This window comes from Neovison vison, chromosome 1 (genome assembly GCF_020171115.1).
Source record: "Neovison vison isolate M4711 chromosome 1, ASM_NN_V1, whole genome shotgun sequence".
Lineage (NCBI taxonomy): Eukaryota > Metazoa > Chordata > Mammalia > Carnivora > Mustelidae > Neogale > Neogale vison.
In genome coordinates, this window is record NC_058091.1 from 25,521,046 (window position 1) to 25,541,788 (window position 20,743).

Here is a 20,743-nt window from a genome sequence, read left to right on the forward strand (position 1 = left end):
CCTAAAGCTGAGGAATGTTGCACTGTACATGGTGTCTCCTGACCACTGGTGCCCCCCCAGTACACCCCACTTCCCAGTTTTTAAAGCTTTTGTTATTTGTCAGTATTAATGGGATTTTCTCATCAAAAGCATGCAGGGTTCCTTTTAGAATAGACAGAATATCCTGCATAGTACACATTGCAGAGATACAGTGAGTATAATCGAGTATCTTTTTTTTCCTCTGTCAATCTTTCAAAAATTAAAATAGATTTTTTTTTTGGTCTTAGAATTCTGTTGTGCCTTCTGAAGTGAAAATGAGCTTGATTACTTGTTGAATTTGTTTCTATCCCTCTGATTTTTGGAAAGTGATAAACTGTAATTTAGTCTAAGAAGAAAAACATTTTCTCAATTTACAGTAGCTTTGAAAGGTAATAAATCAGATTATTGGTTATAAATCTATAGGTAATTTACACGGGGAAGCAGTTAATTAGTCTTGGCCCACCACTGTGCTATAAATCTGTAAATCTATTTGGGAAACAAGCTACTTTAAAGATCGCCTTTTAGATTAAATGAAAACTGATTTATAATTGAAGATCATTCTTTTTTTTTTTTAATTTTAACAGGAACACATAGAATAGTTTTTTTAGCATCATGAAATTTTTGAATTTTGAGGCCTTTTTATGTAATTATTGGCCCAGTTTCAAAATAAATTTGAAATTAACTTTTCTTAATTGGCTGAGATACAGTTATTGTGTCTGTGTAAAAATAAAGTCAATTACTGGGATTGACGTTAGAGATGTTGTAACTTGCTTATGGTTTATTGTGATGTTGAAATTAAAATTTACAGTCTGCTTTTTCAAATTCCTACTAAGATTAGTTTTAAGTTTCCAACAATGTTTTTTAAACCATTTATAAGTTAACCAGTTTTTACTGGCTCTGTTTATAGACCTGTGCTATAAAGTATAACAGTTCTGAGCCTTTCATCTTCCCAGATCAACGAGAAACCTCATTTTTTTCACCACCATGCTTATCCCCTCTGTTGTAATATCTGAAGACATGTTAGGAGAGGGAGGAGTTGAGAAGAAATTGTTATTAGATCTTAACTAAAGATAGTAGAGGTAGAACTCAGATGAGCCTGCCAAGACTTGAGGATTCAGATGTTGGCCTACGTGTTCTTGGACTACCATTCCTGCCCCCACCATTTCACCATTTCATTTCCCCATTTCAATGCAGTCGAAATTGATGGAAGGTAAATGTAACTAAACTGTTTCCACAGCATGAGAGGGGAGGGCTTATGGTAGTTGAAATGGTTGGAGGAAGCAAAAGGGGACTTGAGGGGAATTTGGTAAAGTGTTGCAGCTGGATTGTGTTACGGCTCTCAAGCTTCCCTCCTGGTTCATGAAGGCCACTCGGTTGCATAACTCCAGGAGGCAGCATTCACACAGAATTGGATGTGAGTGGTGCAAGCTCTGTGGCCCTTGGCCAGACTGAATGCTCCAGCAGTCTTGTGATGATGAAGTTTTGGCAGAACCACTTTCCCATACTGGTTTTGACAGTTACATTTACCTTGTTGCTGAATCTGGAAGCTCAGTGTCTTCTCTTGTTGACTCTGAGGCAGCCTAAGATCATTTGTGTAGTACTTACTTTGTGCCAGATACTGTTGTATTTTGCATGTATTAACTAATTTATTTCTTCCAATGACTGTGAATGTGTACTATTAATATCTTCATTTTATAGGCAGTTCCATTTATAGGAAATTGGAACACAAAGTTTAAAAGTATCTTGCTCAAACTCTGGCGGCTATTAAATGGCAAAGCTAGGAAGCAGACCAAGGCAGTATGGTTCTAGAATGTCTTCTTTTCCCACCATGCCATGCTACATTTGGGATTCCTTCTTTTTGTTGTTTCCCATTTCCCTGAACCAGTCAGTCATGTCATTATTTAGTCATTTAAACATTGGTTGGGCATCTGCTTTGTGCCCGGAGCTTTCTAGGACTGAAGACAAAGGCCTTGCCCTCATGGAAACTATGTTTAGTTGGGGGAGAGAGACAGGAAATAATTTGACATTTGGATTGGGTAATTTCAAATAACTAAAAACGTCTAGATAGAAAATAGAACAGTGCCTCAGTTTGAATTAAGGGGATCTTCTCTGAGGAGGTGGTGCTACGTCTGTTGTGACTTGAATGATGAGAAAGGAGCAGCTCTGGGAAGATAAGAAAAGCAACGTTTCAAAGCAGGGGAACAAGCTTGGTGTTTTCTAGGGACAGAAGACAGAAAGCATATGACTTGGAGCTTAGTAAGTAAACAGCTTGATGGACAGTGAGATCTCAGAGGACTTCAGGAGCACCTGCGTTCCCAGGGGGTGAGAGAGAAAGACGTTTTGGTGGTTCATCTGCAGTTTGGGCAGGGAGTCTGCCCGTGTTACAGGCAGTAAGGAAGTGCAGTGGATTTTTGAGTAACTACTCCAGTACTTATGAAACCATATTGTTAAAGTACATCATAAAGCATTATTCCTTATGGCCCATTAGAAACCTGTGGAAAATTATTAATGATAGGATTTGACTTGTGTTTTGGAAGACCATTCTAAATGTTCTGTAGCAGGGATACAGGTGTAAGGACAGAGTCCAATTAGGCTGTCACAGTGGTTCAGTGAGAGCTGATGGTGCTTATGAGAAGTTGTGGTGAATACAGAGAGAATAAATTACACCCCGAATATGTATTTATATTGATTTCTTTCCTTGATGTTAGTTTTCCAGGCAGTAGCACTTCTATTGTAGGGCAAAGGAGCAAATGTCATCGCTCAGTTTATTGAGACAGTTGATAGCCCAGGTTGAAATTTGCCTGAGATCCAGGTTTTATTACTCTTTTGATTCAATCAAAGGACAAATTCCCTAGGGTACAATCCTCCTGCCAAGATGAGTGTTTACATGCAGGATTAGGGATTAGCCTTCTTTAAGGCTGGCACTCCTCTCAGCCTTAATGCAGAGGCCAGCCCTCTGGTCCTCCCGTCTTCTGTCTTCATGATGAATTCTCAGGGGGCCCCAAAGCCTTCCCAAGATTGCTTTGCTTTGGTCTGCACCCCCCCACCACCAGATGGAGCTCAGTGCTTTAAACCTCAAAGAGAAGGGCTTATGGAATCGTGTGGCTATAGTTTGTTGGGCAGCATCCAAGCACAGTGCCGTGTTGCCACATAGAGTTTATTCCCTGTCATGGTTCAGCTGAACACCCTATTAACTTTAGATTCTCTTAATACGACTTGACTTAGAAGACAAGTGAGTTTGAAGGTACAGGGCCCCTACTTGTTTAACGCACCTGCCTCTGGCAGCCTATCAAGTAATTTAATTTTTTTGTTGTTTTGCTTTACAAAGATGTTTACATACTACATATAAAGAAATTAATTCAAATAGGTGTATACTTGGACATACCTTCTGCTATGTATTTTGAAAGTCTCTGGTCAAAACACTACATGTATTACAAGGCCGATTGTAGTACTGATTCGAATAATATTGTTGATAAATGCAAAATTTTCTGAAGCTGTGATTTTTAACTGTTTGCTATTCTCTTTAAAGAAAAGCTTAAAGTCTGTGTTTTATGTGCTGATACTTATTCAGGATGCTGTAAATCTGTTCTTTTTGACATCAAAGATCTTAGAAGATTAGGAGGTGGACAGAGGAGGCTGCCTCCTTTCCTACATCTGGGGGGGTCCCAGCCGGCAAAGCCACATTGCCGAACTGAAGCTGAACAGCAATCTCTGCAGTCCCTTACATGTCCTCCGCGTCTCCCAGGGAGCTCTTAGACACACGTGTTATTTGTGACATTGGAATGTTAAAATTTATTTTGCCTTGAGTTCTTAACTCATAAAGCTTAAGTGGAAAAACAGATATATTATTTAAAATTGCAACCTTTTTCTCACAATTTTTTCCCATGTGAGTAACAAAGAATAGAAAACTTTATTTTTTAAGCTGCTTAGGGAAATAGTTGATTTTTAAAAATGTTTTTTCCTGAATTTTAAAAAATTTCTAAGACCAGTATAAAACCTTAATTCAGCAATGAGAAAGAAAAGTTGGTGGCCACCAGGATCTTGAGGAATTCTATTTTTAATATCTTTATTTAAAAAATAGTTTCACTTTCTATAAGGGAGTCCTTCAGTTGTGTGATTCTTCATTTTGTAGCCTTCTTAAATGAATAAGCTAAGTTTAAAAAACAGAAACCAACTTATCAGTCATACTATTCTTGGCTCTGGCAAGAAGGATTTAAGTTATCTTCCCTTCTCAAATTCTTCAAATAAACTAAGTGTCCGCTAGTTTTAATTTTCTCCTACTTAGTTGTTCTGTTTTAGATTTAGAACTAAGTTAATGTGAAAGTTCTTGAAATTGATATACATGTAAGTATAGTTTAAAAAACGAACAGCTAAAGACGATTATGCTTCTTTTAGCTTCTTTTACTTGTAGGTATTGCTTTCATGAAAATAATTTTTATGACTTAATTATAATAACAGCATAGTTATATTCAAAGTATTCTTGATTCTTGGTGTAACAAGTCAGTATGTTTTTGATTCAGTATTTAGGAAGGGATCAGAGCTTCCTTTAGACAGCCCTACTGACACTTTGGGTCAGCTAAGTCTTGGCTGTGGTGAGCTGTCCAGTGCATTGTAGTATGTTTAGCAGCATCCCTGGCCTCTACTCACTGGATACTCATATCACATATAAACAGTTGTGACTGCCAAAAATGTCTCTAGACCCACTGGTGAGCAAAAGTCTCTCCTGGTGAAGAGCCAGGGTTTTAAAAAACACTCAGTTAAAAACAATCTAGATCTCTCTTGTAATAAAGATTGGCATGTGGTTTTTAGCAAATGCTATTTTAATAAAAGAGGGTATCTTCGAGAATTATAAAGTTTTGTTTTTGGAATAGGTATTAGAAACTATTCAGTTGAACCTCTTTATTTCATCTGTAAGTGAATTAGTCAGTTTGCAATTGATTTGTTTCTAGTCACCTACTTATTTAGTTGCATACCTAGGTTTAGAACCCAAAATGTTTTCAAAAAGAATATGTATATAGTATTCTCTTGTTCATTCTTTGATTTAAGAGTGTATGTTATGGGGTTGTCTGGGTGGCTCAGTGAGTTAAGCTTCGGCCTTGGGATCAAGCCCCTCATTGGGCTCTCTGCTCAGCAGGGAGCCTGCTTCTCCTTCTCTCGCTGCCTATCTTTCTGCCTACTTGTGATCTCTCTCTCACTCTCTCTCTCTGTCAAATAAATAAATAAAATTTTTTTTAATGTTGTTATGTATGCACGTTGGTAGATACTAGAGATTTGATGATAAGGCAGTGAATAAAATTTCAGGTATCATGAAGAATCATTTTATTTGGCTATCACATTCTTGCTTGATACTTGATGATAGAAAGATACTTTTTAAAAAAGCATTGAAAGAATAATTGATTCATATATGAAAGGACTGTGGTCAAAGGAGCTACTCTTAGCATTAAGGTGCGATTTTGTGGTTGCAACTGTTGAAACGGTTGTGGGCCTTGAATCAGAAGACTGAGAGTTTGGTCTTATTTCTTCATGAAACTCATAACAACCTAGGCCTTCGTTGTCATCTGTGAAATTACATTAGACTAACTGGATTCTGAGTTACCTATCCTACTAGTTCTGTTACAGTATGAACTCCCAGACTGAAATTGAGAATGAGACTAGAGAAGTTCTAGAGACCGTCACAGTCTTCTAGGACAGGGATAGAAGAAAAAAAAACAACTAAACTGCATTCTTTTATATAATTACAATGACTGAAACAGTATCAGCATACTGGTAGTAGTTTGGATTGAAATGAGTCTGTCTAGTAGTAGAGAATGTGCTTTAATACCAAGCTGATCTGGAATTCTGTTGCTTCCATGATCTGGAATTCATGTACTTTACAGAGACTTGATTCTGACCTAAATTTTTGACTATAAAAAATAATTTTAAAGTAGGATTCTGTGTAAATCAAAAGGTGACTCAGTGGGTTAAGCCTCTGCCTTCGGCTCAGGTCATGATCTCTCGGTCCTGGGATCGAGCTCTGCATCAGTCTGTCTGCTCAGCGGGGAGCCTGCTTCCCCTCCCCACCTCCCCACCTCCCCCCCCCCCGCTTGCCTCTCTGCCTACCTGTGATCTCTCTGTCAAATAAAATCTTAAGGGAAAAAAAGAGTTACTTAAAAAACAGCAGAATGGGAAAAAATATTTGCATAGATTTATCAGTAAGGCGCTTGTAGCCAGAATACATTTTTTTAAAAAACCTTACAACTCAACAGTAAAAAAGACAAACAACCCACTTAGAAAGGGAACAAAGGATTTAATAGGCATGTCTCCAAAATAAATATGTAAGTGGCCAGTAAACAAATGAAATGATGCTCAGCATAATTATTCATTAGAGAAATGCAAGTCAAAACCATAAGTGGCGGGGGTGGTTCAGTCCGTTGGGCATCCAGCTGCTTTAGATTTCAGCTCAGGTCAGGATCTCCGGGTCCTGAGTCAAGCCTCACCTGGGGCTCCATGCTCAGGGCAGAGTCTTCTGGAGGTTCTCTGCTTCTCCCCCCACTCTAGAGCACTCACTCACTTGCTCTCTCTCAAACACATACGTCTTAAAAAAAAAAAAAGTAGATAACATTTCAGACCCACTGGTGTGACTCTAATAAAAGGGTGGTGGAGACACACGTGGGTGGCACAGTCGGGGAAGCCGCTGACTCTTGATTTCAGCTCAGGGCCTGATCTTGGGGTCCTGGGATCAAGCCCCGTTTTGTTCTCTGCGCTTGGTGAGGAGTCTGCTTGAGGATGCTCCCCCCCCACTCATGCACACTCTTTCTCTTAAATAAACAAATCTTCAGGAAAAAAAAAAGAAAGAAAAGGTAAAGATGGGTGATAACTAGCGTAGACATGGATATGGACAAATTGGAACCCTCATACATTGCTCATGGGAATGTAAAGGGTTGCAGCCTCTTTGGAAAACAGATGGCAGTTTCTGAAAACATAGTTATCATATGGCAGTTAAACAGTTATCATATAAATCAGTAGTTCTACTCCTAGGTTTATTCCCAAGAAAATTGAAGATACACATCCAGCACAGAAGTTTATATGTGAATATTTATAGTAGCATTATTCATAATGGCCAAAAACTAGAAACATCCTGAATCTCCAAGAATTAATGTATGGGTGAACAAAACAAAAAAATTTGTCTCCATATAAAGAAATATTATTTGTCCATAAAAATGAATGAAATCTGAGACATGCTAAAACTTGAATGGACCTTGGAAACAAGCTAAGGAAAAAAAAATTAGGTACAAAAGTCACATAATGTATTATTCCATTTATGTGAAGTATCTGGAATAAAGATTAGTGATTTCTAGGGGGATAGGAGGAGAGGAAAAAGGGATAACTATTAATTGAGAGGATGAAAGTATTCAAAATTAGATACTGCATGTGGTTGTGTAGTACTGAATATACTAAAAAACAGTGAGTTGTACACTTTTAAAAGGGTGAATCAAAAAAAATAAGAGGGTTAATTTTACGGTATATGAATTATATCTCAGTAAAGTGGTTTTTCTTAAACTGAGCCTGAAAAACTTATAAAGGAGTTATTTAATCACTGAGTTGAAGCTACAATTGACAGTTATTGCTTAAGTGTCAGTTCCACATTTTCTTCAAACCTTTTCCTGTAATTTTGTCCTCTTTACTATCTAATGTTTATTGTGTTTGGTGTTTTTGTTTTCTTAAGTAAGTTCTGGTTAAAACTTAGATCACTTGAAGCTGTCTTTTTCTCGTTTAGACATAGGAATAGGATAAGGAATCTAGACATTCATTTCTGATGTTTTTTGCCTTGATGACACAAGTAGTCATCTGTTCAGGGTTTCTCTTATGAGATGAAATGTATATGTAAATACCTAGGAAGAGGAAGCAATAATGTAGAAAAATATATTTTATATTTTGCTTTATGTTTAGTTATGGAAAGAGAAGTTTAAGAAAAAATATATAAATGAAGCTTTTTCAAAAACTTCAAAGAGAATGTTTAACAACTTTCATTTCTTCATGTGAGGTTTTAAGTTATAATGTTCATTTTTAATAACAGATAATTTATCATTACAGATAGATTTGACCAGTTTTGGGCCATCAACCGGAAACTCATGGAATATCCTGCAGAAGAAAATGGATTTCGTTATATCCCTTTTAGAATATATCAGGTAGGAAGTGACATTTTTAACAATAACAACTTGTGAATGCCTCAGACATCTTACTTCTTGAAGTAGTGTGGTGTAGTCCAAAACTCTTTAAATTTGCATAGTAACTGAAGGGTATTTGCTAGGGCTTTCCAGAGCTCTGTCTCTGGGTGACAATCAAGTCAGAGACTACATTGAAATATTTTACTCATATGCAGTTGATCCTCATTGTTTGCAGATTCTTTATTTGTAGATTTGCTTGCTTTCTAAAATTTATTTGTAACCCAGAGTCTCAGTACTTAGCAGCACTCTCATGGACATGTGCAAAGCTACAGAAAATTTGATTCACCCAACATGCACATTTTCAGCAATGTTGTACTTTCTTGTTACTGTTTTCCTACTATAAACAAGTGACTTTTCCCTATCTGTTTAGTGCTATCCTTTTCACATTTTTGTGCTTTTTATTGAGGATTTTGTTTAAAATGGCTCCTGAGAGGAGTACTGAAGTGCCATCTTTAAAAATAAATGCACAGGGACGCCTGGGTGGCTCAGTTGGTTAAGCAGCTGCCTTCAGCTCAGGTTATGATCCCAGCGTCCTGGGATCGAGTCCCACATCAGGCTCCTTGCTCAGCAGGGAGAATTCTCCCTCTGCCTCTGCCTGCCACTCTGTCTGCCTGTGCTCACTCTGACAAATAAATAAATAAAATCTTATAAATAAATAAATAAAAAGAAATGCACATATAGGGTGCGTGGGTGGCTCTCTCAGTTGAACGTCTGACCCTTGATCAGCTCAGGTGATGATTTCAGGGTTGTGAGATCAAACACTGGTCCGGCCCCATGCTGGGTATGGAGCCTGCTTGAGATTCTCTCTCCATCTCCTCCTGCCCCACTGCCATGTATGCGCTATTAAAGAATAAAGGAAACACACATAAAACAAGGTTATGCATTGGTCAGTTGAAGAACATTTTGTGACCAGAGACACACAGTACCCCAACCCTATATTTCCCCCATAACAGTGGTGGCTTGGTAATTGCTAATTCAGTGTTTACAGTGACTTTATAAAAACCACAAATAAGGGGAATTAATGTATTTAAGTGGTGAGTCTTTAGTATTGCACAACAAAATAGGTAAGTAGAGCTCTTCTTATGGCACACTTTCATGGAGTAAAGAAATTTCCGCTTCTCTGGAGTAATTTAAAACTCCTAGGTAAAAAGTTTTGCATATAGCAAATTCTTTGTAAATATTTGTTGAGTGAATGGTATTCCAGAAAGTAAGTTACCTATTATCTTGAAAAAGCAGTTGAGAATAGAAATTGGAAACAGTATCACAGATACGGGCTCTAATCCCACAGAACTTCTATTCAAACTCAGAGAGGTTGTGTCATAAATTCCCCTTATAACCTTTTTTAGTATGCCAGTCTTTACTCCGCTACTCTGTAATAATTGTTTAAATGTTTTAGTGAGGGATCAGTCACATAACTATATTAAAGAGGAAAACAGATTGATTGAAAGCAAGTACACAAAAATCCCAGTAGAGTCAAAGAATGAAAAGTGTTTCTGGTTTAAATAAGGCTTCTTTTCATTGATTTCATTAACATAATGGTAGATAGACTATTTTTAGATCATGGATTCATATTGTGTACAATAGAAATAAAATGAGAAAAATTCCTGTTGGAATAAGACCAGATGATTTAATTAGCCACGCTTCTCTGTTTCCTTTTTTAAATTCCACAAGTCTTTGTTAACCACAGATATTATAGAGGGGTTTGGAAATACCGCAGCTTATTTATTTATACAGTCTTGTATTATGAAGAATCTGAGGCAATTTACACAAATATATAATCAGAAAATAAAAGAATTTAAAGTCAAAGCCATATATCATGAAAAATCTGAGGTAATTTATAATCACAAAATAGAAAAGAATTTAAAATCAAAACCACTGAAAATGAAAAAATGGAAACTTAGCATAAAATTACATAAGCTCGGAATGAGTGAGATACTCAGATTTATTCAGACTGACCTGCACATTTGACCCTGAGTATTCTTATAGCCAGAGCAAGGGAAACGAGATGGGGTAACATTTTTTTTTTTGTTATACATAAGGAGAAAGCCTACTAGATTATTAGGGAAAGCTAAAGCTTCTCATGCATTCCATAGGGTAATTTCTCAGGTGACTTCATTTACAGGGAGTAGAGCAATATTTTTTATAACTTACCTGTAGTAAAAATATAGTAGTTTTCATAAAGCTGCTTCCTAAAGTGTTATTCAACAGTAGCTAAAGACAATGAATTATAAGCCCTAGATCATCCACAGTATAATAAAAAATTGGATGAAGTAACAGGAAGGCTAGTACTGGAAAGACTTTTGGGTTATTTTATGGAAGAATGTTTATCAAATAAGAAGGAGAGTAATTGAGGGAGCAGAGCATTTGGGGATCGGAGTTAACAGTAAAGGTTAACCCAGCAAACGAGAGGTCTGTGGAGAAAACTGTGAAGGACTAGGAGGGGGAAAATTATTGCTACTCATGTGGGAAAGCATCAGTCTTTTCTGTGTATCAAAGAATAAAGCCATCTGCTGGAAAGAGAGGCGTGCAGCAGTTTTGGAAACTGTTCTGTGTGACAGTGGCCAAGTAGAAGGGTTCCTATAGTTGCATAAAATGATGTGAGAAGGAAAGATGGTAGGAAGACCTAATTGTATTAGAGAAGAAATATCTCACATTAGATACCTCTCTATTAACCACTTACACATTCTGTAAGGGAAGCTTTTACAGAGCTAGGTTCACCAGTGATAAGCTTTTAATTATTTCACAGAGAAAAGCCAAAAATGGAGCTGGATTTCATGGACTAAGTATAATACGTACAGTGAATAGGATTCTTCCTGTAGTCTGTAAATCCCAAAGAGAGAGTCTACTTTTTCACCATCACTGACATAGAGATTGGTGGTTAAAGTACATACTAAAAACCATAACAGGTTATCATAGAATTTCAGAGTAGTCCTTAAGTTTTCTGAGTGGATTTCACAAACAACAAAAAAAATTTTTTTAAGTAAGCTATATGCCCATTGTGGGGTTTGAACTCACCACCTTAAAGTCAAGAGTTGCATGTTCTACTGACTGAACCAGCCAGACAGCCCTCAGAAATGGTTTTTCAACAGCAGCCCAAGCTTGGGAGGTTAGGTGGGAACAAGTGGGGTTGGCTCAGGTGGTTGGATCTCTCTCTTGGGGCCTGACAGTTTGAAAGTCATCTCTCAATCTAGACAGATTCAGGTGCTTTGTCCAACTTAGATAGTTTTGATCTAGCCTGCATTTTGGATCAAGTAATACCCTCAGAATGCTAGTGGTATTTTTGAAGGTAAGGCTGGATTTAAAAAAATCTGTGTAGTAGGTTTAGCACTAAAGTCTTTCATATACTGTGAGTGCTTTGTAATTACTTAATTTAAAGTATTAAAAACACCAAAGATTAAAAAGAAAAGAAAAGAAAAACCTGCCAAAGATCACATGTTAAAGCTTAAAAACAGACTTTATTGTTAAATAATCCTGAACTGAAAAAGTTAGCAATTTTCCTTGGATTTAAATGTATGATGACTTTAACAAGGATAGTGCTACTGTAGTAGTTAAGAAGACAAAACACTTAAAATTAACCAAGGGGCGCCTGGGTGGCTCAGTCCATTAAGCATCTGACTCTTGATTTCAGCTCAGTTCATGATCTCAGGGTCCTGGGATCCAGCCCTGCATCAGGCTCCCTGCTCAGCAGGGAGTCTCCCGGAGATTCTCTGTCTCCCTCTGCCCTCCCTGCCCACATGCATGTGTGTTCTCTCTCTCTCTCTCAAATAAATAAATCTTGAAAAAAAAATAAATAAAATGAAGCGAGAAGAGCAGGAGAAAGTGAAAAAGAACTAAAGTGTTGGAAGGGTTGAAACAGCAGTATATGGTAGTGTCAAGATCACAGTTTTGCTTTATTCACTTAGAAAATTGTTTGCATGGAGCACTGGGTGTGGTGAAAAAATAATGAATAAAGTTTTTCTGAAAATAAATAAATTGGAAAAAAAAAAAAAGAAAATTGTTTTGACCTTTTTCTGCTTCTGTTTCCTAGTCTGATAGTTTGTGACTACATGTTAACCTCATTGAGCTCAGAAGGTTGGAAAATTTTGGAGACATAAAGGCTAAAGCACTTGTCCTTGAAAAAAAAGCGTTTCCTAGAAAGAACGCTCAACTAGGACTAGCACTGAACTAGGAGGACCTCCCCGGTTCTGTGGGGTCTGACACTGACAGGCTGTGTGCTCACAGCAGGTTACTCGGCCTGGCTGAGCCCTTGTGTCCTCATCCGTAAAATGAAAGGGGCATGACTAAGTGAATTTATACATCTGGTTGAAGTTTTTCTTCAAAGAAGCCGTATAACAGGTTTGTGTAATTCAATCAGTGGCACTCTTATTTTTTAAAACATTTTAAACTCCTTACTTCAGAGCAGATGTTTTGTTCTTACTACAAACATAGTCCTTTCATTTACAGTGCTTTATGACTTTGAATCACTTCTGAAACTGAAGGTAGTTTATCTTTTTCATGAAGACAGGGTAATTGTTTTGTTCATGCGGTGTGTCCGGGGTCTGAAGAGTGCCTGACATGTAGTAGGCATTTGTGAGCGTTTGTTAATTCATTAAATCATTCCTTCTGTCCTCAGTAGTTGATTTGGGGCTATTCCGTTACACCACGAACTCCGTAGTAACGTACCATAATGCATTCCCAGGTCCTAGAAAAGTAGCTTATGTGTGGAATTTAGTGAAATAAAATATAACAAAGTCTAAAGACATTCCCCAAAGAGGAGTTTCAAAACTGTTCTGAGCTATATACCTCCCAGCACTTACTTGAATAGGTAGGTTCTGGCACATGTACTTCACTGTAGTTTCTATACTGTGCATATTTTAAGCTCCTATAGGGAAAGTGTATTATACTATCATTACTTACTATGTAGGGGTTATTATTGTTAAAATGGTGGTGCAGATGTACAGAGTGGGGTTGTCGTTTTCATGTTTATCATTATGTTCAGGGAAAGATTGTCAGATGTATTCAAACCTCTCATTGTGGTATCACAACAGAGAAGGATTTGGGGAGAGAAAATGTGAGGGGGGAGGGAAAAGAAAGAGAGAATGAATGTGTGAGAGAGAAAATGGTTTTATAAAGTTCTATAATTAGACTGAAAGTGGGAAGCTAGAGAATTCTTAAAATTTGCTTGACAAAACGTGGCTGCCAGGTGGGGACTGTGTTAGGAAATAGCTTGCTGCCTGATCTTTCCTGTGCGAAGGAGTTGATAGTTTTTCCTCAAACAGGAGGAGCCAGCTTTCCTGTTAGCTCTCTTTCCAACTAGGTTCTTAATTGAATTTGATTAAAATTTTAGGAGTAAGGTATGTAAGTGAAAATAAAAATTTAGGAGTCTTAGTTTTTGCCCATTTCCTTACTTTTGCCATTCCTGGCTTTTTCCACTTCTCTATTGTGTATTTTTGAATCTTCCTTCATGCCTTGACCACAGGAAGATGGGCTCTGCTTTCTGTTTTCCTAATTATATGGTCTAACGGGTAATGCAGGCTTCTGTTGCTGACTCCTTTACAGCAGATTAGTTTGTATGATTAGGATATTCCATTAAATGTAGCTTTTACTTACACAGTATTTTGATGAATTTGCACCTTTCATTTCTTTAACACAATAGATATAAATTGTGCTATTTGTGACCTTAAATTCATAATAAATGTAAGCAGAACCTGAAAATCTAGGTCTATTAATATAAATGAAAGGCAGCACTTCCACTAAAATATTTTTCTTTGTGGAATCATAATAAAATTCCTGTGTAGCAAGGGGTTTGAAAAGGAAGGGGCCCTGAGCCTTCTTAAGTCAGACCCACTTCATCTTTGGAAGCCTTGGAACCACCATATGACGTAGGGATCATTGTCTGATTTTTACCTATGAGGAGACTTAAGCTGAGGGATTTTAACTTACTGGCTCAGGGGCACACAAATGACATGTGAAAGAACCAGAAATCAAACCTAGGTGAGATTTTAAAAGTATAGTTAAGTTTACAGAATTTTCAGGTCGTAATTATCCTGTAAAGTGAAATCCACCTTGACAAATTGATAGAAACGTAGAAGACCTCTAACTGGCAAGACTCTCTAAAGGCTGCCTTGTGTTCAGATTGTTGGAAAACTTCAGTTATTTTTCATAAGTAGCTTGGTTGTATGGGCTCAAAATGAGTATAATCTAGTGACAGACTTTTAGTGGTATAAGTAAAATAGGTACAAAAGTAATCTAGAGATGCAGTTAGACCAAAAATGTGTCATTTCTATCATTTACATAACAGTTTAGTTTGGTGTATGAGTTTCAGGTCTGTGTTCCTGAAATCCAGGTGCTTCATATTAGCTAGTATTCTAGAGATGAGGTTGATGGCAGAAAGTGTTTCAGAAATGTAACCTAAATGTTATTTAGAATAGCACATGTAAACAGATGGTGGTTAATGAGGATATCTGTTAAAAAGTTTTGTAAAGTGACCATGAAGGCCTTAGGCATTGGTATTTACATTGTAGAGTGAAAATTGGACACGTTTTGTTGTGTCCTTCAAGAAGCAGTGGATTCATAAATGCTATACTGCCAATAACACTTTGTGTAAGAAAAGTTTATTTTATGCATTCATTCATTCATTCAGCAAGTTCATTGACTCATAGAAATTTGCACGCCATGCTCCATGCTGTGTATGGGGGATACAAATGTTGATTCATATTATATGTCATCCTTCATAGAGCTTGTAGTTCAGAGGGGGGAAGAAGCTAATCAAGTAAGTATACAAACAATTTAAAATCACAGCTATAATGATTGGTGCTGTGAAGCAGAGATATATAATACAACAAAGGCCTAAATCCTCTAAGGAAAATTTGATCCAGTTTTGGAGGGCAGAGGAGGCTTTGTTGACTGAAGTGTTATGTCTCTTCAAGAGTTGGCAGATGGGCGGAATTGAGGAAGGCAGAGTGATGAGAAGAGCTCTGTAGGCAGAGGGGGGACATTGTTAAGTCTTGAGCATGGAGTTGAGGAAAAATAAGGTTGCAAATGTAAGGGATAAGACCATATTAAGGAGTTTTCTTTTTATCCTCTGAAAATTTTTAGTAATCTGAATATCCATTCGTATTTAGATTGCTTAATTACCTCCTTTGTTCTGTATGTTATTCTAGAGTTATAAATAAATGCAGAGAATCCTCTTGGGAACAACCTAATGGTATTAGTTTTAGTTTTAGTTTTGTTTTTGTTTTCTAAGAAAGTTAACATAATTCTTAATTGTTTTTGGAAGTTGTTCATCAGTTAAATGATGTCAAAGATTAACTTGTCACTTCCTATACTGAAGAAGGAGTCAAAATTTTAAGTTGGTTTCAGAAATTGGGGCACCTGGGTGGCTCAGTGGGTTAAGCCTCTGCCTTCAGCACAGGTCATGAGCTTGGGGTCCTGGAATTGAGCCCCACATTGGGCTGTGCTCGGTGGGGAGCCTGCTTCCCCCCTCTCTCTGCCTGCCTCTCTCTGCCTACTTATGATCTCTCTCTCTCTCTTTCTCTGTTAATTAAATAAATAAAATCTTTAAAAAAAAACAAAAAGAAGTGCTGATTTATGAATTTTGAGAAGTGAGAACAATAGAAATGTGTGGCAAATTATGGTGGTATTTGTTAGGATCCCCCTTCCTCCAGGGTTTTGACAGTTTGGGTGAGAAATTGTGATTCTGTTCTTTAAACGTTTTCCATTTTAGTTGATACCTTGTAATAACATGTAGCACAAGAGGCCAGAGAAAAAGAGCAGGGACTTGGTGATAAACTGAGCATTACTACCTTTAATTTTGGTTTTTGGTCATTTCCAAAAGAAATACTGAGTAATTTGTAGTATATATTTAACTGTATTTATCTGGGCACGATTGCCCAACCAAACTGACACAGGAAATTTGCCATCACAATAGGTATATAGGTATCTTTAAGACTTTGCTTTTCATTCTTTTGGGTATATACTCAGAAGTGGAATTGCTGGATTATATGGTTAATTCTTTTTTAAATTTTTGAGGAGCTACTGTACTGTTTTACATAGCAGCTGCACCATTTTACATTCCTACTAATAGTGTACAAGAGTTCCAATTTCTATCATCACCAGCACTTACTATTTTGTTTTTTGTTTGTTTTTGATAATATTGTTTTTAGATGGAAGATGTATCTTTTTTTAAAATTAGTAGTTACATCTTTTTTTAAAATTAGTAGTACATGTATTTTTTTTATTAAGAAGACCCCTTCCTATACATCTGCAGGTTGTGTACATTGTTATCTCACCATCCTTTCTTGTAAGATAGATTTTTTTATATGTATATCTTATTCATCTAGAATTTATTTTTATGTGCTGTGTGAAATACAGAGATACATCTTTGTTCCCTTCCATCTGCTGACTTGTTGTAATAAGACCATTTATTAAATAAACTAGGGCCTGGTAAACCTTTTCTTTAAAGAGCCAGATAGTATATATTTTCTACTTTGCAGGCCAGATGGTCTCTGTTGCACCTGTATAACTCTGTAGCTTAAAGCGGCCACAGACAGCTTGTAGATGATGGACATGGCTGTGTTTCAGTTAAACTTTATTTACAAAAACAGGTGAAGATCACAATTTGATTTGCAGGCCATAGTGTATTGACTTCTGATACAAACTGTCCTTTTCCTGCTGGATAAAAATGCGAGATCAGCTTTACATTAAAATATTTTAATTACTGGGATCTATTTTTGGTTTTCCTGTTTTGTTCCATTGGTATATTTGTTTATTCTTAAGCCCATATTACTTTTATTTGATTTTATTTAGTTCTCTGATACCTGCTGGGGAAATTCATCTCCCTCCCTTTTTTTTAAGTACTTTCATGTTTATTCTGCCATTAATTTTTTTCACCATTTTTAAAATAATTTTATCAATTTCCAATAGCCTTTTATTCATTTATAAGTTAAAATACATTAAATTTCTATTTTTAATTTTAGTAGAATTTACCTTCTTATGTTATTAAGTCTTCCCAGATAAGAAAATGATACATCTTTCTTATTACTCAGATTTTATGTTCTGTTTAGATTTTAAAATTCTCTTCAAATAGGCCCTGTACTTTTTAATTTAAGTGTTTTGTAGGTATTACCTTTCTTTCACTTCCATTTCTGCATATTGTTTTATGGCATCAGCCAAAAAAAGCAAAAACAAAAAACACCTCTCCCACTGTGTCCTATCAACTGTTTGTTTTTCTTGATTCATTGTATTGCTAGTATTACATCACTAGGACACTATTGAACAATAATGGTCCTAGCAGACATTTCTCTTTGGTTTCTGCTATTCATTGATACAGTTTTACTGTTTCATCATTTGGAGGGGACTGGGTGGCTTTGTCAATTAAGTGTCCACTTTCAACTTGAGACATGATCAAAAATCCCGGGATCCTGGGATCAAGCCCCATGTTGGGCTACCCATTTGTGGGGAGCCTGCTTCTCCCTCTCTTCCCCACTTGTTCTCTCTTTCGGCATCTCTCTCTCAAATAAATAAAATCTTTAAAAATAAAGGTTCATCATTTAAAATGATACATAGCCTTTATCAGACCAAATGAATTTCCTTTCAGATTTTTAAATTAGAAATGGATAGACTCAAAATGGATGAAAGACCTAAATGTGAGATAGGAATCCGTCAGAATCCTTGAGGAAAACACAGGCAGCAACCTCTTCGACCTCGGCTGCACCAAATTCTTGCTAGACATGTCTCCAAAGGCAAAGTAAACAAAGGCAAAAATTGTTGAACTATTGGGGCTTCATCAAGATAAAAAGCTTTGGTACAGCAAAGAAAACAGTCGACAAAACCAAAGACAACCAACAGAATGGGAGAAGATATTTGCAAATGACATATCAGTTAAAGGGCTAGTATTCAAAATCTATAAAAAACTTTTGAAACTCAACACCCAAATCATCCATCCAAGAAATGGGTGGAAGACATGAACAAACATTTTTGCAAAGAAGACATCCACATGGCCAGCAGACACATGAAAAATGTTCAACATCACTTGGCACCAGAGAAATACAAATCAAAACCACAGTGAGATACGACATCACACCAGTCAGAATGGCTAAAATTAACAGGTCAGGAAACAGCAGATATTAGTGAGGATGTGGAGAAAGGGAACCCTCCTACATTGTTGGTGGGAATGCGAGCTGGTTCAGCCACTCTGGAAAACTGTATGGAGGTTTCTCAAAAAATGGAAAATAGACCTATCTTATGACCCAGCAATTGCACTACTGGGTATTTACCATAACGATACAAATGTAGTGATCCGAAGGGGTACATGCACCCCAATGTTTATAGCAGCAGGGTCCACAATAGATAAGCTATGGAAAGAGCCCAGATGTCCATCGACAGATGAATGGATAAAGGAGATGTGAGATACATGTATATAGATACATATATCTCTACACACACACATATACGTATATACAATGGAATATTATAGAGCCATCAAAAATATGAAATATTGCCATTTATTACAATGAGGATGGAACTAGAGGGTGTTATGCTAAGCAAAATAGGTTGATCAGAGAAAGACAGTTACCATATGATCTCACTGATAAGTGAAATTGAAGAAACAAGGTAGAGGATGATAAGGGAAGAGAAGAAAAAATGAAACAAGATGAAACCAGAGAGGGAGATAAACCATAAGAGACTCTTAATCTTAGGAAACAAACTGAGGGTTGCTGGGGGGGAGGAGAAGGTGGGGGATGGGGTAGCTGAGTGATAGACACTGGGGAAGGCATGTGTTAATGGTGAGCACTAGGTGTTGTGTAAGACTGATGAATCACAGTCCTGTGCCCCTGAAACAAGTAATATACATATGCTAATTAAAAATAAATGAATTTATTTATTTATTTAAAAATGAAGCTACTATTTTTGAATAGTGAATAATAGTGAATTTTGAATAACGAAGCTACTATTTTTCTCTTTGTCCTTTTTAATTTGGTACTTCTGGGTTTTTTTTCATTCCTTTAATGTTGACCTTCCCTTTCTTGAAGCTCACAATTTTATTATTGAAAGATTCTACCCGTTTTCCACACTGAGACACTCTTACTGCTTTTCCTCTCTGTAAGATGAAACCTTTAGAATACTTCGCCTTCCCTATACTCCTCTAGTCTTCTGCTATATAGAGACCCGTATGCCACTTTTTTACTTGGGGTTCCTTAATGGGTAGCCTTTGCTAGAACAGTTCAGTATCTTCACTTTACAGCTGTTACCAGATTTTCCATTGTAGGTTCTGCCTTCTCTTCCAAGAATACTTGTTTAACATTTATGTTTCGTATTCCAGATATTCCATAAATATCCAAGGTATCAATTCCTGATAGAGCTTTTGATAGAATCTCTCCCTGGTCTTCTTTCTATCCCTGCCTCAAGAGTGAGAAGGATCCAGCTGTATTCAGCTTTTCCTTAGCTTTTGGAGTCTATGTGCTTGCTGGTCCATAGTCATTTGTCCACCCAGAGAGAACACTGGAAAGAATTACAGCTCCCGCCATGTAGTCCCTGCCTGCCTGCTCGCCCCCACAGCTGCTTTAGCTCTGGGAGTAGGAGGGAAAGGGCAAAACATTAAGCTTCCTCACTCCTACAGTACCCTTCAAGTATAGTTGTTTATATATGTTATTTTTCATATAAAGAATTATATAACAGTATTGGGGGCACCTGGGTGGCTCAGCAGGTTAAGCCTCTGCCTTCGGCTCAAGTAAGTCATGATCTCAGGGTCCTGGGATTGAGCCCCGCATCGGGCTCGCTGCTCGGCAGGGAGCCTGCTTCTTCCTCTCCCTCTGCCTGCCTCTCTGCCTGCTTGTGATCTCTGTCTGTCAAATAAATAAATAAATAAAATATTTAAAAAAAAAAGAATTCTATAACAGTATTCCTTGGGGGAAAGTATCTAATAACTCATATCCTAAGTGTGGCAGTAGCATGCCAAGATATATATTGAAACATCTGTGCTTAGAAGTTAGGATTTATCTGTTGTAAAAGACAAAATGTAAAGAAGGACAAAATATAGAATGGGTGCTCAGTTCCTAAAAATAACTTCTAATCCAGGTAACAGTTATAAAACAATAAATAACTTGCAAGTTGAGGTCATATCATTCATTCTTACAACCATACCACTGTCTATTTTCATAACATTTGCAGCACCTCAAAAAGGGACCATATACCCATTAGCAGAGCTATTATGGACATATAACTTAATATGTCCTTTTTTCACAGGATATAATACTTTAAAAGTTCACTCATCTTGTAGGATGTACCTTATGCCTTTTTATGACTGAATAACATTTCACTGTATAACATAACACGTTTTGTTTATTTGTTGATCAGTTGGTGAACATTTGGGTAGTTTCCACTTTTGGATTATTGTGAATAATGCTTTCATGAACTTTTGTGTACAGGTTTTTCAGTGAACACTGTTTTCCTGACTGGAACAAGTGGTAACTCTGTTTAACCTTTTGAGGACTGCCAAACTGTTTTCCAAATTGGCTGCACCATTTTATATTCCCATC

The 20,743-nt window shown here is 37.0% G+C and overlaps 1 protein-coding gene across 5 annotated transcripts in view; it reads left to right on the forward strand.

The window, feature by feature from the left end:
- Positions 1-20,743, forward strand: part of ATG5 (autophagy related 5) — a 123,945-nt gene that overhangs the window by 61,439 nt on the left and 41,763 nt on the right. For 4 of the 5 annotated variants that reach the window (XM_044244745.1, XM_044244763.1, XM_044244754.1 and 1 more), the window contains one exon: positions 8,092-8,186. In XM_044244745.1, coding sequence (XP_044100680.1) covers positions 8,092-8,186 — 95 coding nt within the window. The remainder of the gene's footprint in view (positions 1-8,091; positions 8,187-20,743) is intronic. The other variant, XM_044244781.1, reaches the window with a different exon arrangement.